Raw genomic sequence first — 22,830 nt, 5'->3', positions numbered from 1 at the left:
CAATTTACCGCCTTGATGTAATTTCAGTACAAAATTTATTACTTTGTTTCTGTTTTGCCAGCGTTTTAGAAACGCCGGTAAGTAGTTGCGACTCGAGGAACCTCGCAGGTAAAGATATTCCAGCAGGTTGAAATCTCGAGATGATTGTTTCAACCCGCCATTTTGATTTTACAAAAAAATTTTTAATCAGCTGCTTATAGTATAATCTAATCCAGACGCGAAAGAATACATTCAAATGTATGACGGAAAATGAGGGGATGCGTGGAGCAAGCGCGGATATTGAGATAAATGTAAACCTTGGAAAATTATTTTATCCAATAGGTTGCAAGCCCAACTGTAATTGGCAATTTACTAGATGATAAATAAAAGGTTAGGTCAAGTTAATAAAATAATGGATTTGTTCGTTTTTCGAATTGAATCGTCGAACTTCACGGCCATATTGACACGCCTTGATCGGCTGGTAGCCGTCCTTGGATTGACGCGGTTACGGTGACCGTGGTTAAATTATTTTTTTAATTAATTTTTATTCTGAATGTCGATTCAAATGCAATATCTTTATCCCTGGTCGTGTTACTCGAACAGCTGTCCATTATACATTGCGCTGTACGTTATCGAACATATTTCAACGAATAATTAAAAGAATGAATAAATTTTATATTTTATCTGTCGGTACTTGCGCCAGAGCAATTAAAACACAAACCGACAAACGAAAATAAAGCAGAAGTAAACAGATAGACGGAATAACGGATGCAAGTACACAGATATATCTACGTTCATAATTAATAATATTCGAATCGCCGGGCCACGAGCGCAAAGGTGTACGACATACGCTTGTTATTCGATCCTAAAATGACGCATGGAGATATACATATGTCTACATGCACCCGTGCATGCGGCATGCATGTACCACGAATAGAAGTATTTTGACGGCTAGTTGGACTGACCTTTGGTTTATATAGAGTCTGTAGGACAAACCGCTAGCGCAGAGAACATCCGCAAGGAATTACAATCGCGCTAGGTATAATGACCGGCGAGAAACGTTAAAGACCTTTGCAGTCGTCGGTACGGAGTGAACAAAAATCATCGAAAAATTATTACAACTTCTACTACTACTACTACTACTACTACTACCGTAAAATTGCCGTTTAAGAATTTATTCTTCATAACATATTCCGATTTGCGATTATACGATTCGATCGGAAGTGAAGGAGCTAAAAATAGGTAAAACACGAAAGGAAAAACCTGCAGCATTTTTTCGAAATGACTAATCGTCGCGATTGTCTCGAGGTGCTCATGACTTACACCTGGTATTTAGGTATGGTTAATGTAATCAGTGAGTTATCTTGCGGTGTCTCAGCCCTCTTATCTTGCGCAGAGCAAGGGAAACGCGATGCATCACGATGGCGTCAGAAAAACCGGCACCCAAAAATGACGCTTTAAGATACGCGTACATTTTATCGTGGAGGAGCAACTGAAGTTTAACTTTTTGCTAGCAGCTGCTGGCCTTTTGAATTGTCCGCATATGTGTATGTATGCCGCATAGTGTACGACACCACTTTTAGAATGGTTATAATATTTAGGCATGTTACAATATATGCGTGTATAACGTATATATACTGTACGGGCGTGCAATTAGAGTCCCGTATGTTCATATGTTCGTATATAAATACATGCATCACATCCTTCGAGAGCTCGACGCACATTATACGCTTTAACGCTACATGCGCCTCTATGCCGAGTCGATTCCATCATACACGCATTCAAACGAGTGGATTCTGACGTCGGAGGTGAAAAAAAATTTCCTTAGCAATTCTCACCACGATCTTATCTTCGTAACGTCTCTCGAAAATCAAATTTCTAAGAGGCTTTTCGATCGTGCACAGACTCAGAATACAACCCGCACAAGAATCGTCGCCAATACAATCGGCTGTCGATAGAACCGTTTGGCTAAAGTTGCGAGGTGGAACGTGAATCTGATTACGGCCGCCATTTTGTTTTTTTGCTCTATCTTTGATCGGACACTTGTTTCATATTTGGATATAATAGTGTGTGAACACATCCTCAAAAAATGTTCCTGGCTTGTTATAGGAGGCCGTGAGTGGGTGTTGGTATTCATTTCGATTCGCCCACATGACCGGGAGAGCATAAACGGCCACCTGCCTCGCGATGACTGACGGGTTTGCCGTGTGGACGATGCGGGGGGTGCTGCAGCAGTTAACAAATCCCAAAAAAATTCTTTCACCATATAGAACTCGTTATAACAGCCCTTCGGTGTAGTTTTTTCTAAGAATTATTATCACCGTTTCGGAGGCACACGGAGCAGCTTATGCGGTCGTTTAAGAGTGTATGTATAATTTATGTTCCAAACAAGAAAAGAAAAAGAAGAGAAGGCAATATGAAAAAAAAAAGAAAAAAAAAACACCGAAGGAGAGAAATGAATAGATAAAAAGAGAAAGAAAACTACGTATAACGACATCGTTGGTTTGCGCGAACAGTAACATCCACGTTGCACGCGTATACATTATTTTATTGTAAAATTATTTTCCCCGCAATTTACGCGTGATTCGGTTTAACAAGCACATGAGCGGATAGGAAATTGTTACTTATTGTTGTTCCTCAGGAGGAAGAAAACTTTTACTTTTTTTTAATCACAAAAAGAATCAATAATAAGAAATAACTTGACTCGAAGTTTTTATTGCGCGGTATAGAGGCGTCGATTCTTCGCGTAGTCCGGGTCATCGATACGTGATATATTCTCTCATTGTCAGATAAAAGTATCTGTATTTATCCGTGCCGGGGTGGCGACTTCGTTCAAAGTTGCATGAATATTTGTTATTATCACAATTGGAGGTTGAATATCAATCAACACGCTGAATTATTGCTAGTTGAGCGAATAAAAAATACCCGTGTTTAAATACCGCCGGTTGATTACCGCTATACAAGGGCAGGTGGGTAGATTGTTTGTCTGGTTGGTTGTACGGTGTATGTAATTAAATATAATATGTAAATTTTGTATCAAATCTAGGCTTCTGTTGATCAAACGCATAATATTATTATATTGTCTGAAAGATATTTCTCTCTTCAACGGGACGAGGTAATTTAAACATACCTACTGTAATTATTCGGTCTAATTAATACTCTCATCAAAGGAACATCACCGTCTTCCATGATCCTGAAGAAAACCATGGATATTGGAATCAAATAAAACCTTTGCAGAGGTTTGTAGTTTGATGCTATACCTTATACGGCATAATACGTATAATAGAGTTATGCGTTATATGTAAATCTGACGAGTCGAGTAGAGCGTCCGCCGATACATCTATGCAGTGTTATTATATCACGTATACACGTTTTAATTGAATGATATCAAATCATTATTAACCGGTTGTCGAATATATATCAAATGTATATGTAAACGGCAAAACTACACACATCTTATCTTATCGCCTGGAATGATTTATACACATGATTTAACGACGTTCCTGATTTATACACGTGTTATACCTACCACGCATATTGTACAGTGATGAAATCAAACACTGCCATCTATTGAGTACTAGTTCTAAATATTTTATTCAACTAATTAGTATTTCGGATCAACTGATACAAAAATTTATGAAACTAATTATGCACGGGTTTATTATAACTGCAGATCGTTACATATTTTGTAAAAACTGTTATTTTCATTGATTCTTTTTCAAATTTTCAAATGCTGTGGAATCTGCCGCCGATTCGTCTGTTTCATTTGTTGATGCTGCAAGAGCGAGTCACATGACGTCACAGGAGATACTTTTTACTCTGATTTACGGAAGGAAATATAATGCCGCGGTATATTGACTAGACGTTTTGCGGCTGTGCAGGATTACGAATATCAGCGGTATCTCATTTTTTCGGTAACATTACTTCGATAAATAGGGAGAAATAGGGAGGTTCTCGTCTGTCTCCATGATTTTCCGGCGCGTTTTCTTTCCTCATTCAAACTCATGAATGACTACGCTGAAGTTTGCATTACTTGTCTCTGTGTCAGTTGGACTCGAGTATTTTTTTCAATACTACCAAACTGGACAATATTTGCGAAATGAACAAATAAAGAATTGTACAAGATAATTTCGCGTGCTGTGAAGGAGGTTAAGCATGTGTTTTTCAATCTACGAAAGAATATATCGTCAACCAATCGCGGTTGATTGTACCGAATAATATTTGATCTGTACAGAAAAAAATATCATTCGGAGAGATTTTTTTCTGGTGGGGGTTTCCTCTTCTTTGTCATTTTATACTACTTGTAATTTTATATCGTTATACGGCATGCAATAATAAGTGAGGTTAACCCTGACCATAATTTTTTTATCTGACCTATTTTCGGTTTTGTTGAAAAAAAAAACAGAAGGCAGGTTGTGGTCGTTTCAAGTTTTGACGCAACTGTGGGATTTCTTCTCGCCACTTCACATGCTAACTCGCAGCACTATATGTGAAATTTCCAAATTCTCAGATCCTAAAAGCAGTTCACAATCAGATTCTCGGGATGGATACGCAAATGTGATTTGTTAAAATGAAAATTGAGTAAGGAGCTGCAAAATTTGCTTTCGAACCTTCATTGTTCGCTTTTTTTTCTTCATATCGTCGACTGAGAGTAAAGGCATCCTATCTCAGAATTTGGTTCAAGAACGTCGTATGTCTTCGGAGATCACTTTGGACATACGATGTCGTTCAACGAGTTTCAGAGATAGGATTTTGTTGAACCAAAAACTGCTTTCAGGATCTGAGAATTTGGAAATTTCATTTACAGTGCTGCGAGTTAGCATGTGAAATGGCGAGAAGAGTTCCTACAGTTGCGTTAAAGCTTGAAACGACCGCAACCTGCCCTCTGTTTTTTTTTCAAAAAAACCGAAAATATGTCAGATAAAAAAATTACGGCCATGGTTAACCTCACGTATTATTGCGTGCCGTACAACGGTATAAAATTACAAATAATTTAAAATGACAAGAAGAAGAAATCCCTACCAAAAAAATTCTCTCCGAATGATATTTTTTTGTGTACAGATCAAATATTATTCGGTATATAATCAACCGCGATCGGTGAAATGAGCGAGAAGTTGACAGCTACAACTTCTTTTTAGAAATAAAATGTGAAACAGGCTTAAAGACAGTCTAGAAATTCTGTAATTCATTTGTACTCGAATCTCATAAATCCGAGATAACAAATACCGTCGGTCTGTCGAATAGAAATTGTTCATAAATGAATTAATCGAACGGCTTTATCGGGGTTGACCTCACCTCTCTCGATCACACAAGTAGCGATTGAACCCATCTGGTCCCCGACGTGTACCGCGTAGCCTATCGACTTTGTTTAAGCGAGTGGACGGGGTTGGGCCGCGGGCTTTCTAATTTCTCTATAATCGCAAATCCGAAGGGTAAAGCGGGGGATCCCCGCCGCCGTAGCGAGAAGCGCATATACATATATAATAAATATAACGATACAGGTGTGGCGGTAATAAATAGATGACGAGAACGTGCGCATATGATGCAAAAGCATTCACGATCGCGTTCCCGCCTCGTTCGTCGCTCGCCTCTCGACGCTCTCCGTCGCCGTCGTCGCCGCCGCCGCCACCGTTGTGTCGTGGTCACAAATATATCGTCGTCACAAGCGGCAGCAGCACAACAGCAGCAGCAGCAGCAGCAGCAGCAACAGTAGTATCCACCGCATCAGAGTAAAACAGGAGTAAAGATTAACAACTCCTTCGGAGCCGGGTTACTCCGTCAGTCCGTGCAGAGTAGTTGGCAGTCCACACACGGCATATATGCAGAGAGGACCAGCGTCTCCTGACTCAGTGCTTGACAGGCCAGCAAGCTTCTAGCATCCCACTTGCCCACTTGCCGCCGTAAACTTTTGAACACCTAAAACGATCGTATTCGTCACTTGACAGATCAGCCCCGCTCTCTCTCTCTCTTTCCCTGTTCTTTTCTCTTTCCATCTCTCTCTCTCTCTCTCTCTTCCGTCACCCCCTCTCTCTAGCTCTCTCCCTCTCCCTCTCTCTGGACCCCCTGTTAGCCCCCTTTGCTCCCGCACACTGTCTCTGTCTTTTTCCCTCCCCCTCTCCTTCCCCCCTCCCCCCCCTCTCTCACTCTCTCTGTATCTCCCTCCCTCTCTCTGTCTCTTTTCTCTCTGTATCTGTCCAACCGTCCGTCTGTCCGTTTGTCTTGCGTTCGCCGGTTCGTCGTCGTCGTCGTCGTCGTCGTCGTTATGATATCGCGAATTAAGACGTAAGACGGTTTAAAGGAGTTTTAAAAAGTTACAAGCATCAAGTTCAAGTTTACCGCACTTCGCACGCTTCGGGAAGTTGGAGGTTTATTTATTTTTTTTTATTTTTTATTTCATTTTACTTGGTTTCATTTTTTTTTTTTTTTTTCAATTCTCATATGTTTGGTTACGTTTTTGTTTTCTCTCTCCTCGACGCGCATGTGAATTAGAACCTTGTGTGCAACAATTTGTTACAACGGTCGTAGAACAAGATAGAAAAAAAAAAATCCAAACAATAACAATAACCGTGCAATAATTCTCGCATTGAGAACGACATCGTCGCACCAAGCTCGTCGTCGTACGTATAATATACAAATATAATCAAACTGAGGTGCATCAAATGCGCGAATAATTATATATATATATATATATATATATATATATGTATATATATATACACAATATCTGCACAGTGTGTTTTTGTTTTTACATATACGTGTCTCTGTGTGGTGCTGCTGGATAAAATAATCATTTAATTGAACGGTTTCGGGAAAAGAAATGAAATATTAACCGCGCTCCAAATTGTATTATTCATACATACTGCGTTGGAAAGTTATCGTGTGCATTTAGCACGTCGTCGGTTTAAAAGTTACTGCAGCAGTTAGCTGGTACCATACCCGAATCGCGGATGTTCCTCGATTGACGTATCCCCTGGTAGGGATCAGTGTATGTATAATAAACTGCTGTTTACTTGGCATTGTTCGTCACCGTTTCGACCATCTGACGACCGAATTACCACGGTTTTGCCTACCGACAATTATCAACCGTTACCCGTCAATCGTCTGGTGTACTGTTGAATAATTGGAAGAAAAGCTGCGGAAGAGAGAAAAAAAAACAAAATTCTTCGATACACGAAATAACCAAGGAATATTACAACAAGAGGGAAGGATAATCGAATTGTGTTGTGAATCAAAGAAACGCGGCAACACCTGTTAAAATCAATTTTAAAAACGTGTACAAATACGAACTTCGTTTATTATAACCGATCTCCTAAGAAGTATTGACGATTGTTAGAAAAAAAAAATAAATAAATAAAATCAAAAAACAATAAGAATGTTCTGCAGCATCGTTCATCCTTGGATTGGAAAACGAGTTTCGGTGGGTTTAACTAATCGTACGTACGTGTCAGTTTGAGAAAAACGAATCCAAAAAGGAACTAAAACTAAACGTAACCGCAAATTTAAAGAAACAAGCGGAGCGGAGTTGGAAAGGAGGAACATTGTGGGAATTGAAGAAACGCGATAAGGAAGAAGCAAGAAAGAAAAAGTAAGGTAAAAATTGTTGGACACTCGAAATCGGGCCAAAGTCCATACTCCACGCACCCGCGTGCCGTCCCGTAGTCGTAAACGATGCAGTAACCCGTCCGATTATGCGATGGTCTAACGTGAATGCATGTTGTACTCTGCACGGTCGTTTCGTAGGTGTGATAAAAGACTATACGATATCGTTGCTGATCGAAAGAATATATTATCAAGGTAACCAAGTACAGGAGTAAAGGGAGAAACGATAAACGATAAAAAAAAATTTTTAATTTTATTAAAAATTGTGCATCATCGAGGTGAAGGAGGAACTGTGGGAACATTTAAAATGACGAGGTTACTGGTCCTGTGTTTGGTGCTGCTTGGGGCATTGGACGGCATAAGTCTAAGCCGAAACGCGGTCAGGAAGACGACACTGGTTGCGCAGGCGGCAGGGGGTAGCTGCAACGCGTGTCGGATGCACGAGGATCTGCGTGCGCTGAGTCTGCAGGCGATAAAGGAGCAGATACTCTCGAAGCTGGGGTTGAAGCAGGCGCCGAACATGACCGGGCGCCCCTTGCCGAAGATACCGCCAATATCGAGGCTGATGGACCTTTACGGCATACAGTCGGACCAGCCGGTGGACCAGGTTGAGCCCGGGCTTACGAGGCACGAGGAGGTCGACGAGTACGCGGCGAAGACCGAGAACGTCATCGCCCTGGCTCAACCCCGTAAGTAGCGAGCTTGAACTCTCGACTCGTACCTATACCGGCAGCTTCCCGGTCCCGAGGTATTTCCTTTTTCCTCAACGCGAACGCAGCTCGCTTTTTCCCTTCCTTGGGAGTCAACGGGTGATCGCTTAACGGCGATTCCTCATCGTCACGGTTTTCTCTTCGTCCTCGTCGTCGTTTCTCCGAGAAAGATCCAACGCGGTACGCGGTTAATGCAGCTCGTCGATACCGGGGAGCCCAGGACGAGTTTCACGACCTGAAATCCCCCTCTGCAGAGAGTTCGATTCCGTACCTCAGTCCCAGGCCCCTCGATCCCTCTCCCCCTAACCTCCCATCGCCAACTCTCTCACAAGCCACTGTTATATCTCATCGGTTATTCTCTCTTTCTCCCGGGTTTCTGGACCGTTCTCTCTGCAACCGACAACTCGGTTGATCATGCCGCCCCGCATGCGTTCGCTCAAACAGTGGTGCGCTATCGACGCTGATTCGATCCGTTCGCAAAACGGACACGCGTTACACGACACGCATGACGCATCTTCGCTTCGCACGCACGTTGCACGACACCGATTTCGAGTATCGGTGGGAAATTTGAAATTCGGTTAATCGGCCGGTGACGGAAGAGAAAGGGGCGTGGAGAAGCTGGGAATAGTTATTTTCATATGGGGATTTTTCTTTCTCGCAAAAAGTCCCCGTATGCGCATATGGTACAATTTTTATTTTCCGCGCTACCTTTTGTCAGAAACCGCGATGTAGTCGATTTATTTACGGAAATAGCAAAGAAAGTATTGTTTGGTATGTTAGTTAGTGCAACGATGCATGATTAAAAAAAATTTTTACTTCCCACGATTAGAATTGTCTGAAATTTAGTACCTAAATCATACCGAACCAAACGTATCTACATTTTGCAAAAACCAACTCCTTGAAAGTCATCATGAAGATGTTTCATGACGTTAACGTTACTCTCTTCAACCTCGCGTTTTTCGATATCGTTTCACCTGCGGAGCAGAAAAACGCGGGACATTATCGACGACGTTGCACCCATTATTTTTGAATTCTGCTTCACTGCAGCATCTGCAGTGTGGCTGTCGAAAGGGGGTTACAATAAAGCTGTTTCACGTTGAAAACATGTACGGTGCACAGTGTGCACAGTCATATACTACATTATACGTAAACGGATTTGTCGAAGATGCTGCAAAGAAGCTGGACCTGTCAAGGGGTTATCGCGATCTCTACACGTGGCAGTAACTCCGGTCGGCTTAATCTTTCCCTCCTCCTCCTTACTCTCATTCCTCCTCTTCTTCTTCTTCTTCTTCTTCTTCTTCTTCTTCTTCTTGCCTACATTTTGCTACTATCTGGAAAGTATTTCTATTTCTTTTATCGTTCAGGTATGTACTTTTTCCTTTTGCCAACGCCCCCACTGCCTGCACCCGGCGTTCGTTACATACTTAGACACATAGATTGTCTAACTATACTCGCGTAACCAGATCGAACGCTGCACACACGTAATTCAACCATACTCTGCATCCACGGTTGCGTACATGTACACCCAAGTCGAGATGTGTCAAGATTTCTTCGCCGGTTAAATCCGAACTTTTTCAGTACACATGTTCGATGCTGCTTTATATACCGTACTTGCGTACGGTATGACTATACATGACGCATTCAACGTTCTTTCGGTATTAGGATAATGCAGAACGATACCTTCCACTGTCCGATAGGGCTGTGCTTACGCTCTATCGGTACACGCAGCTTCGTGTGCCTGAAACCATAAATCACACGAAACCGAATCCGCCTTGTGCATTCGAGAAGATTCCAAACACTTCGCGGCTCGTACAGCGAATGAAATCATACCGTCTTTCGAATCGTTCTAATCTCAAAATGCAGTCAATTCGTTCGTACAATTTTAGTGGCTCGTGGTGATCACTCGGAGGCAATATACATATATATATATATGCAAATACAGATTACACCGAAGTCAGATAAGGACCGGGACGGAAACCTGAAAGAGTTGTTAGAAAAACTATGATGGAAACTACCCCCCGTGCAGTATTTGAAGTCTTGTCACTTGCGTTCCCGTTTCGTTATTAATAGAGCAACCTGACAAGAAGCTACAATGTAGAAACATCGAGGTATTTAGCGATGGAAGAAAGAAGAGAAAAAATCATGCAGATCCTCACCTATCTAAATCCATCCACACACGTCGTATGTTCACATTGACGACTAGACGCGTGTGTGGGGGACTATTTGGTCAAGGTCACGGCCAGTGTGCAGCCTAGGTCAGGCCCATCACTTCATTATCGTATTAAGCCAACATCACAAGGTTCCCCGGGGGGCCGGGGGCCGAGGTACGGGGGTGGTGGCGGGGGGTCAACCAGCGGGAGGGCAAGAGAGGTACGCTCTAGTCGCTAGCATCTAGCATCCTGCACTGTGCAGTTCAGCCCGCTAAAAGTCTGACTCTGACTGATGGAATTAGGACACCAAGAATTTTCATTGCGATTTCAATGAATGACGAACGAATGAATGAACGAATGAATTACATTTATTCGGAACAACCAGCGATTATCAACGGGCTAATGAATATCGTAGACGAATATGAAATCGTTGTTGAGCTTCCACCTTTTTTTTCTTCCTCTTCTTACCATAATAATAACCCATTAATTTATAATGATACAGTTTTCTTCATACACGCATATTATACTTTATAGTTAAACAGCTGCTGTGTCCATGTGTTGTTCTGAGGGGGGCGATACTTTATAGGACTATCATATTTCGGGGAGATGCTGTTCTCCAGCTGTGTGTACAGAGATGGCTGACGTGATTTATAAGGATTTCTCAGCTGAAAATTTTAGGCATTACTTTTTTCACCGTGACAAAATTTTTTCATTCTCACAGATCGAAAGTCAGTCCCGGTATTTATCTTTACTTTTTTTATTTTACCATCGTCGCAGACTCGGAAGAACAAACGTGTTTTTCATCCTTCAACCGTGCTGCGATTAAGCTTCGTAAATTCAAAGTATGAACTTTGCAATGCTTTAAGTAACATGAACTCGAATCGATTAAAAAAAAAAAAAGAAAGAAATTACTCTTCGCCAGACGAACTTACGATATCTTCAAAGATTTTCTAATCACTCGGTATGTAGTTCAACGAGTACTTTTCAACGCAGATAGTATAATCGGAATGAGAAACGGCAAAGCTGTTAAAACTGGGAAGATAATCGCTAGATAAGTGAATCGAGGTGTACACGTCATGACCGCTGCATCGTTCGCAACTAAGTCTCGACGTTGCAGCCACGTATGTGACGATGAAAAAAGCGTGTAACGAGCATTCGAACGTCCGAGTAAACAGCATAATATAAATAGATATCTGCTGCTCGAGTTATGTAGACTCGTCCTCTTTTTCGCAAATGTAACAGAAATCACGCGCGCCACGCGATGCGAATCAGCGACCCAGTTGTTGGTTCGAAATTGAGAAAAATTTCAAAATTCAAGACAAATTAGTGATCAATTCGGAAGAGATTTTCGATAGGCAGGTTTTTTTCTCATCCGAAAAAGAAATGACAGCTTAGGAAGCTGAACACAAGTTTATGATTTTCCCCTCCCACGGCTTTGCGCCACGCGACGTTGCTACACGACATACGAACAACGAGTTTGATTTAACGCGATCTTAAGAGCGTACTGAAACAAGAAAGGTCAAGGTTTTCGATCCAGGTCATAACGTCTAGTCCCTCTCTCTTTCCTCTCTTCTCTCTTCTCTCCCGCGTACATTAGTCTCGCATTCGGTTAAATGGCCATGTGCGAATGCGCATCGTGCACTAATTGTAATATATTATGCTCTCCGAAAAATTTTCAACAAACTTAAACCTGCGTGAAGTCAAGTTTAAGACAACTGGTTAGACAGAAGAGTAGAAACTCAAAGTATCCTCGGAATACGTATCCAATATTGAGATTTATTAACGCTTTTTTGGAATTAGAAACGTTTGACGATCATAAAAGGAGCTAGTTTAAGGGGTAACGCCGTACTAGCGCCCGAAAAAAAGGCCCAACTTTGACGATTTATTTTGGGAGTATGAAAAATAGAATATGATTTCTTTTCAGAGGGTTTATTCAACACATATTGAGGTATAAAAAAAAATTTGCTTATTATCATTTTGATGCAAAATGGCGGCGACAGAGACAATCTTTGAAATCGCCGTTTTTTTAAACTACTTCACTGGAGGACGGATTTCTCGCAAAGTATAAGACCTGGAACAAAAAACAAAAAAAAAATGTTATAATCTATGTACTATTGCCTATAGAAGTACATAGGGTTATTTTTAAATCAAATTTCGTAGAAATAGTGGACTTTTGAAGAAACGAATCTATTTTTGGCCAAAAGAAAGCAGTGTATTGCTTATAGAAAAATATTTAAATTAAATAAAAATACGGCTACGTACTTCTATAGAGAATTTTCCAAAATCCTAGAGCAGTGGTTACCCCTTAATCTTCAACTGCAGGATTTTATGCCACTATAATTGTACAGGCTTTAACAATATAGTTATAGGTATGTACTTGCAGGCCATGCGTGCACGATTATTAATACATCGACATGGTAACGGAGCCGAATTAACCAGGCCAGATAATCGTCATAAATTTGGGCAATCAGTGTTTCACCAAATTGCATAAACGGTAATCAATCTCTGGTCCCTGGACGTACATAGTCATCATGCGACAATACGTGTAATGTATAATACATAAACACATGGTCGCGATTGAATTAATCTGTAACGATAATTTGGATCCACTAAAAGTGTTTTCAAAATTTTAATACGAAATTCAAAGTCCCAACGGGCTCAGAATTCCAGTGAAACAATACCGAATATATAATAAAAGAAAAAAAAACTCTCGAATCCAACCACAAATATCCACGGTGTAACGTACAATAATCGATATGTGGACATCAGATATATACGTGCTACGGTGGATCGTACACGCATGTCGCCACACGCGCATGCATGTAGAGAGATATAGGTATACTTACCGTATGCATGCTTGTATTAGCCGTGTGTAGCGAACAATGACGTGCAGGGTACCATGGTGTATTATACAGCTGTGGTCAAGTGCGTATTCGCAGACAGGCGCCGCGACGCGCCGGATCGTCAGTGGTTCGCATTTGCAATTTACTGCACATATCGTCTCACACACAACCCACTTATCATGCAATTCACGCAAACGGTATAATTTTACCTCACAGCGATTACTGTCATCACGGATAAAACCTCTCGCACGCACCTTTTCTCACACGCCAATCTTCGGGATCGAATGTTCGCCGATTCAGTTCGGATTCACGAATATTTCATCCGGCTCGTGCGACCGTTTTTGATCCGAAATTGAACTGAAAAAAAGCGTGATATTACAGGCAATGCGCAATGTTCAGTTTGACGAATCGAGAGAAATTTTTAACCGCGTTCACTGTACAGTCCAGTTTGTACTATAATTTTTTTTTTTTTACCATAACCAAAAAATATTACAGTTCTGGGTACAAAATGGAAATGAATATTTAACGGCTGTGATCATAATATTTAATCTCGAAGTTTTCAGAACCATAATAACGCTGAATATGGTTACTTTTACCACTTTTTCTTAAAAATTCGTCAATAACTAAACCGTTCTTATAACGATACCGATTTTACCAGACTATTCTAGTAACTTGCTAGTAAGGATGTAACAAATTACATTTTTCATAGTGATTCACGTAACGAAGGGTTGACGGAAAGATCGCAGATGGAATTTTCAGATCAATCAATCTTATGTTACTATATACAAAAATTGAACTCTCTCCTAGTGATTCATACAACGGAGGGTTGGTGACAAGATTCAGAGATAGAATTTTCGAATCAATCAATCTCGTGTTACTAAAATTTTCTAGTAATTATAGAACAATTGAACTTGTTCCTAGTGATTCATACAACGAAGGGTTGGTGTAAAGATTCAGGAATAGAATTTTCAGATCGGTCAATCTGATGTTACTAGAATTGTTTGGTAACTACATATAACAATTGAACTCTTTCCTAGTGATTCCATATAACGACGGATTGGTGAGAAGATTCAGAGATAGAAATTTCAGACCGATCATTCTGATGTTACTAGAATTTTTTAGCAACTATATATAACAATTGAACTCTTTCCTAGTGATTCCATACAACGACGGGTTGGTGAAAAGATTCAGAGATAGAATTATTCAATCGATCGATCGATCCCAACTCTGCTTTTTTTTTTTTTGTTACTACCTAAAATTGCAGGTATCGATCCGCCGAGAGTTCGGGGCTGAAACTATACGAAACGTGTATAATAACGCGATGTGCACGGAATTGAGAACTTTGCTCTCGACCGTGCAGGTTGACTACGTTAATTTTGGGGTTCAACGCACTAGGCGGGCTGTTTGAGGTCGGGTAGTTTCGCTAGTCTCATGCAACCGGCTTCTCTCTCTCCCTCTCTCGTTCCATCTCGTTTTCCCTCTCCTTCCCCCGTTCGCGTCCCTCTCTGGCCCTCTCTTTCGCCCTCCGTCTCTCTATCCGCCTGTCTGGCTCCCCCGGCTGCAGGCGATTCGGCCGTACATCCGCGCCTCCGCACCTCAACCTCATCCAGAAATTTGCGCTCCCGACCCACCCCTTCGCTATTCCCCTGACCGCCGATCATTCCCCGAACTTCCAAGAAATCCACCGATAGACCTCCCGTCAAACTGTGTTCGTTATTTTTCCGTACTCGTCGACTTGTTTTTCACCATATAAATATATGTGGTGTGTGTACATACATATATATATATATATATATATATATATATATATATATATATATATATACACACACACACACAATATTTGGTTTCGCCACTTTTTGCTCCTCTTTTTTCGACCGCGTCGAGCTTCATTCTGCTTGCTCTCTTTCTTGTTCACTCATTCGTCCCTTTATCATCATTACCATAGGCTACGTGCGGGACATCCTAAAAAAACATTTTAACCATATCCGAGGGCGCGCTTCGTAAATTACATTTCATGTATTATTGATATATTGTTCAGGTTTTTTCTTTTACCCTTTACCTAACCTTACAATATCGGTTAACATTGACGCACGGACATACCTAATATAGGTATATCGAGAATGAGAAAGCCGAAGATTTTATCTCGACAACAAAATACACCATCTATCCACCCTTTCTCTCTGTTAGGTGTTAGGCTTTTCCTATCTTCGTCGCTGCCGCGAGTTGTCTTTGCATTGTAACGCTGAATGTTTCGAGAAGGGTTGAGTGATGTTTTTTAAATAGTTGAGGATGAAGTAGTGAAACAGGAGGGTGGGCGGGGTGGGGGGAGAGAGTTTGCGAAGGAGCAACGAATCGAACCGACTGTATGTGCAAAGATACTCACCGAGGAATCGGAATAAGAGATAGAAGCTGCGAAAGAGGGAGAGAGTGAGAGTGAAAATTGCACCGATGCACCGCGACGAGGTCAAGTCGTATCAATTATTCTTCGCTTATTTATAGACATAAGTAAAGATACGATACACCCGTATCACCATTGTTTTCCAAGGCAAATTAAATGGCTTAATTAAATGTTCTTCTGCCACCCTTGCTGTAACACACCAAGGACCGAATCGCAATCGCGCAGCCCATTTACTCGCGCTTGTACATACGTGTGTACATTTATTATAAATCTTTGATCGAATATGTGTACATCTTAACGCAGAGCTTATAAGAAAAATGATAGAGGGTGGAATGGAGAACGATTACCGGGTATTTGAACTTCCTTGAAGGGAAAAAAAACTATCATATTAAAGTTAGTAACTTCTTCGTAACGATTCATGCTGAGAAAAAACCGTTATTTCGCGACTTTGGAATTGTTTGAAATTCAGTAAACCATTGTTAAGCAATATACACTAACAATACTCGTATTTCGAAATCTTAATTCGTTCAAAATAATTGTAAAATTAAGAGAATAGTGATTTTTTCTCCTCAATGTTTCGCAATGATAACGTTCCTAACTTCAACTTGGTAGAAAACTTGGGAAGAAGGCAAAAAAAATTTTTTTAAATAGAAAAGATATCAAGAAATTAACAAATCTTCACCCTTGGCTGACTTTGTAGGATCTTGATCAGCTGCAAAAGATTCGTTTGTTACGAAAAACTTTTGAAAATCTTGTCACGAATTTCCGGATAGAAACATTATATGAAGAAATAGATATTATATACGTAAGATTTGAGGGTGCACCGAGCAAAGAAAAAAAAAGAGACACGTACGTCACATCACATTCCATCACATCAAAGTTGCAGATGATGATCATCTTCGGTGATTAATCAGCGCTGGGTTTTAATTATATGCAGATAGCTTACGCGTACAGCGTACATACATGTATGTGCATCTGTGTATACTAAAACTGGTCGGGTAATAAAAATTTGATGTGAATTTTTATCGTCGTCATGCGGTTAGAATAACGCGACCTCAGGGTAGGAAGTGAAAGATAACAATTCGTGACCTGGAAATTACAGGGCCGACACGTGGCCATTATATCTTACAAAACGCACTATTCGATCATCTTGAAAATACGAAAATTCGCGAAGCCCAGCATCTCGCGTACAATGTATAATACATGTGCGTAAGATCGTTGGGGAAAATGTTAATAATCTATTGTACGATCGGGCTGCCAATGAACCTTGGCAACTGTCTAGAAAATGGATGTGTGGCACATAATTCGGACCATAGATTCGCGATACGCCTGAAGTGAGAAGAGACTGTATACCTTATGCAAGCTCACGAAGGAAATGTCATCAAATGATTCGAATTGTTATTGCCAACGCGTGAAAGCATCTTTCGACAATTTGCATCCCCCTGTTGCATCGTCACTTGTCATAGAAATCTCTGCGTACAAAGGACGGAATGAAAAGCAGGCAAAATGCAATCGTTTCCTCTACTGCACCAGTTTAAATACCGAGGCCTCATACTCGAGCGACTGACCGGCCCGTCGTTGTTCAGAGTAATGCTTTTATAGGTATACTATATTTAAACCTGAGCCGGTGTCTCGGCGTCTTCTGCCTACCGAGATTTCTCGCCGAACGCAACTAGCATCCCCTACACATAATAATTCTGGCCGTGCGAATTTATTCTGAATCGTCACGCAGTTTTTTCCAGTTCCGCTTTCCACCTTCTGCACATACGTATACCTATTTCGTATTTTGCGATTTTTCGCCGTTTCGATTTGGCCTCCGGGTAACTATTTTTACATGTATAATGTTATACTTGATAGAATAATAAAACCGCGTGTAAATGTGAAATAAGGAGATAACGTGGGAATTAATGACGTTATGATTAGCCGAAATTTCAACGCCTCCAAGTCTGACAAAGTTCAATCGAGTCACGGAATTCATAACGCGTGTATGAGTTTATCTAATCGGAAAGTTTAGTACGTTTAGATAATTATTATATATAGTACGCGGTGGAGAAAAAATTCTTGCAAATCACTGCAGATCGTTGTTTGGAGGTAAAAAGCGACAAGAGCGAGGGGGACAGAAGAGGGGAAAAGAAAAAAGAAGCAAGAATCTTGCCAGCATTAATCAAACGACGTAGAGTTCATTCTCGTTTTTTTTCATCTCACGCGTTCGCAAAGTTGAGAAATTTCGCGTGCTAAAATAGAACGACAGCCGCGTAAATCCGCCGTCTCTGAAAGTTACGTACCTAAATGTATAACAATCGGTGACCGGAGAAATCTACGTGTTACAATTCGTGTCGCAACGGACGTAAGTAGGTCTTGTCGGGTAAAAAAGCTGATAGTAAAGGTTTGCGAATATGAAACAACCGTCCGCGAAACGTGCCTCCCGATTTCCCGGTCGTCACGTATTATCGCTTTGGAAGTTTCAAAGTTTAGCACAGTAAGTTACCGTCGCAAGAGATTGTTTCGCGGCTGTACGTTTAACAATGGGTATAAGAAAAGAAAGCAAGAAAGAAAAGAAAAAAAAAAACTATCAGCTTTCCGCACGACAGGTAAAGGTATACGGGAATAAAAATCTATGCTAATTTTTCTTCCAGATCCGCGGCTGCGACACGCCAAGGGGAACCTGGACGTCCTGTACTTCAAATTCTCGGACAAGATAGTCCAGCACCGAGTTCGGGAAGCCAAGCTCTCGCTTTGGGTCTGGGGCAGCGACCACGAGAGTCCCGATCGCGAGGTAATCAGGTCCGGGTTCCAGCAGGAGAACGCGAGGGGTCCGGTCACCGTCACGCTCCAGAGGATCCTGAAGGGGAGCTCGGAAAACGGGGGGCCGCTTCTGGGCCCGCAGTTGACGACAAAGCACCCGCGACCCGAGAGGAACGGCGACTGGATAGTCATAGACGTGAAGAGGATGGTGGCCCTGTGGTTCAAACACCCCCGCGACAACCTCGGGGTGGCGATAAAGCTCCAGGCCGGTTCGACCGGGCACAGAAGGGCCGCCAACTCCAAGCTGATCGAGCTCGATCCGGACGCCGAACACACGCCTTACCTCGATGTAGAGATCGAGGATCTCGACTCGAGGCGGAGCGGCAGGATCAAGAGGACCGTTGGACTAAACTGCGACGAGGCGAGTCAGGAGTCGCGTTGCTGCCGCTACAAGCTTACCGTCGATTTCGAGAAGTTTGGGTGGGACTGGATCATCGCGCCTAAAAGGTGAGTGTCTTTCTCTCTACAATCGTTCGTTAACAACGCGTGGTAAATAATAGAGTCGAGGATCCCCCGAACTCCGAGAGGAAACGGTAAAACTTTGCTGGCCTAGTGCGCATGCGCGAAATAATCGAATTTCATTGGTCGGCGAGATCTTACCACGACAGTGGTGCCAACTTGACTCGAAAGGAAACATCTGACCCGACACCTTAGAGCATTACTGTATATGCTCTAAGCCCGAAACTATCGCGCGTCAAGTGAGCGAAGTTAGGCAGTGATCGGTAATCGGTAAGTTGGCAATAAAAGTTTTCCGAGACATTGATTGTTCGAGATAAGCTTAACCTGAAAAAATTCTCATCATGACTGACCCAGTTTATAACCGTTTTCTCTCGGTAGGCGAAAATCTTTTTATCCAATGTCGATCTAACACTGTTCGGAAATTGTTAACCGTCTACTCTTATCGCTGTTTTTCATTTCGCGAAATATCCAAATATCGACAATATAAACAGTGTCAAGGAGTTGGAGTTTGCGCGAATCGTTTGAAGTTACAAAAACGGGTCTGTTTTTATTTTGGTGTTGCAGATACGATGCCAACTATTGTTCCGGCGATTGTCCGTTGGCATTTTTGACGGAATACCCAAACACGCACATAGTGAGCTTGGCCGAGCCACCGCACAACTCCGGACCATGTTGCACAGCGCGTAGAATGTCGCAAATCTCGATGCTATACTTCGACAGCGAGTACCAAATAGTGTTCACTAAAATACCGGGGATGGTCGTCGAACGTTGTGGATGTTCCTAGTCAATTTCTACCGAATCGATGCATCCGAATTGTGCGAATAATAATATATGTAGGTAAAAAGAAGAAGAAGAAGAAGAAGAAGATGATGCAAAACATGAAAAACAGTAGAAACGGAGAATTAATCATTGAGGGGACCGGCAGTCGAAGGGAAAGGATTCCACTGCAGGGATAAACGTCACGTTTTACCGAATCCCATGGATTGGTATACCTGGTAGATGATCTTTCTCGAGGCCTGAACGTCGCGACCTTATGCAGTGCAACTCTACGAAAATATTAACGTGGCTGATGCCTTTATATTACGGTTTACAATCTGTAAACGACTCACGTTGGAATACTCGAACTACGGGTGTTTCCGCTGAATTGAAGTGTCTGTCTAACAACGCTATACGTGTGTACTTTTTGCGAGTAAAATATTAATATTAAAAATCATTGGACATCATAATTTACGAAGGTGAATGACGCGAATGAAACGCTTAATTTAAGACTCTTTATAATGCAATAAGTAGGTATAGCATGTATAGATGTTATGACGAGATATCAATTCAACTCAACTAAAACGGAAATAAACAAATATATACATACGTACATGCATACATACGTACAGTATATATATATATATATATATACATATGCATATGTACGTGTGTATATAGGTTATACAAATAAATTTTTTGTACAAGCAGATCTATCGATAGTTTTAACATATTACTATACATACCATAATGGCATAATATGTATACAATAATGATATTATTACACATGTATGTACCTATATAGACGATGCACTCGTACCTACTCGCCCATATAAATACGTATACTATACTATATATATACACCTATACATATAGAAAGTATATATAAAGTTCGGGCAACTAATGGTGAATATTAAGTTCCTATTATAGCGTCCCGATATTATTAAAAAAAAAAAAATAATTACACCAGAGTTTCGTTCAACTCTGAAGAGGAATATTTTTCTCTTTTCCTCTTTCCTTTTTTTTCACCACACTGACAGACGATTCACGCGCAAAAATTATGTACACTCGATTTTACAATCATATACACATACCTATATATATATATACTGAAAACCCTCGACAATTTTGTTATTCGTTGATTTTAATCAATTGTTTTCATTGAAGCCCATTTTCATTATACATCGCCATGTAGATTCGTTGTCAACGTTTTTAGGGACAAATCATTACACAGACTTATCACACATGCAACACAAATTCATTAATTTTCTAATGAAAATTCTAAAGCTTTCGGTAAAAAAATTTTGAAAGAGAAAGCCGGAATGAAGATCAAATCGCGAGCCTAATCGTAAAATTTTATATTATTTATTCATGAAGGAAATCGATTTCATTGGGACGAATTTTTTTTCCCGAGATTCGTCGTTCTTAGATTGGGAAGCATCACCCAAGAAATTTATTACATACCTATGTACAGATTTGGAGAAATATGGAAAAGAGTAAGGCAAAAAAAAAAAAAAGAAATCAAACCCGGCAATAATAATAGTAATAATAACGACAATTAACGATAACGTAGAGATTTTTGTTTCGTTTCTCTTTCGTTTTCGAGTGTACCCCGCAATATACAACATAATGACATATGATATACCTATATAGGAATATAGTGAATAGTTACAAGAATAAATAATTAAACAATTGTACACATAAAGTTCCGTGTGCCTGTCCAAGTTTGAATGATCGATTTGCCGTATGGATCTATGCGTTTTACACATATATATGTAACAAGTGTCCTGTTTTAAAGATTTTTTATGTCCTTCTAGGTATGTGAAATAGCGATGGGCTGTGTGCGGTATGGAATTTATTAGCATTACTCCATCTATCATTGTTATTTTTTTATTAATATTATTACTATTATTATACAGCGTAAACAATGCAGTAATAGAAAGAAAAAGAAAAAAAATAGGAGGGATAAGTTTGCAGAGGTAAAAAATATATATATATATATATATATATATATATATAAATATATAATGTAAACTGATTTTGATTTCTCGGATGAATAAACAATTTTTGTACATATTATACAACGTAATATTGTAAATGCTTAAAACACGAGAAGAAAAACGGTAGGCAAGTTTTTGGTATGAAAAATTAAATTTTAATCAATCGATACCGTGAATAACGAAAAATTGATTCTTAAATTAGAGTCACGGCGTGATTAAACGTGCATGCGTTAATGAAAATATAACATTAGTTATAATATTACGATGAATTTTCATGAAGTACATTTCTTTGCTACGATTATTATTATTATTATTATTTAAAGACGTAAAAATTCTATAAGAATTATAGATATGGAATTATTAGCCCGTACTACTATTATTATTATTATTATTATTATTAGTATATATAGAAATTAATTTATACACGTAACTTTATTAAAAATACAAATAAAAGTCAACCGATCAATCAGGAATGATGTATAATTTATTTAATATACATATATACATACATATATATATACGTACATATAGATGTAAAATTTTACCGAACAAAAAGAATTTCGTGGAAAACATTTGCGCGAATCTCTGTAAATACAACTATTAAATCGCTGCAGCAGAGATTGAATTTATGAGAAATTGAAAACTATTGATCCGTTATGTATTAACATTTGATATTACAAGAAAATAGCATAAATAATCAGAAATGATTTCATGAGATATGTATGCGTATATTTATATATATATATATATATGAATATAACATATATACAAACATATACGATTATTAATACACGTATGTATAACAATTACATATTGTTTGTCACAAAGATGTGTATCTTCTGCGGTCGTTTGACCAAGAACTATTAGCCCCGTTCGATAGAAGGTACATGATTATACGTGAATACACAAACTGATATACATACGACAGTTGTACATACGTAGATGCATATATTAATACAATGTATGTATAGCGAGAAAAAACGATGCGGAATGGGATGTGTTGAATAAATATACAACATCGTGTGTAATATGTCTCGTCGTTAATTGAGCCAGTGCTCTCAATTTTATGCCAATCGTGCAGACGATAACAATATTGTCTATAACGGCGGAATCAGTAGGCCGGGGTGG

The 22,830-nt window shown here is 40.1% G+C and overlaps 1 protein-coding gene across 1 annotated transcript; it reads left to right on the top strand.

The window, feature by feature from the left end:
* The first annotated feature begins 6,397 nt into the window (after nucleotides 1-6,397).
* LOC107228109 (growth/differentiation factor 8) lies at nucleotides 6,398-21,244 on the top strand. The gene is made up of 4 exons (XM_015669475.2): nucleotides 6,398-6,596; nucleotides 6,795-8,267; nucleotides 18,319-18,934; nucleotides 19,511-21,244. Exons 2-4 carry the CDS (start codon nucleotides 7,886-7,888, stop codon nucleotides 19,728-19,730), a joined length of 1,218 nt encoding a protein of 405 aa, XP_015524961.1. The 5' UTR covers nucleotides 6,398-6,596; nucleotides 6,795-7,885; the 3' UTR covers nucleotides 19,731-21,244.
* The last annotated feature ends 1,586 nt before the right edge of the window (nucleotides 21,245-22,830 follow it).

This window comes from Neodiprion lecontei, chromosome 5 (genome assembly GCF_021901455.1).
Source record: "Neodiprion lecontei isolate iyNeoLeco1 chromosome 5, iyNeoLeco1.1, whole genome shotgun sequence".
NCBI classification, from domain to species: Eukaryota; Metazoa; Arthropoda; class Insecta; order Hymenoptera; family Diprionidae; genus Neodiprion; species Neodiprion lecontei.
This window is presented reverse-complemented; position numbering and strand designations above follow the sequence as displayed.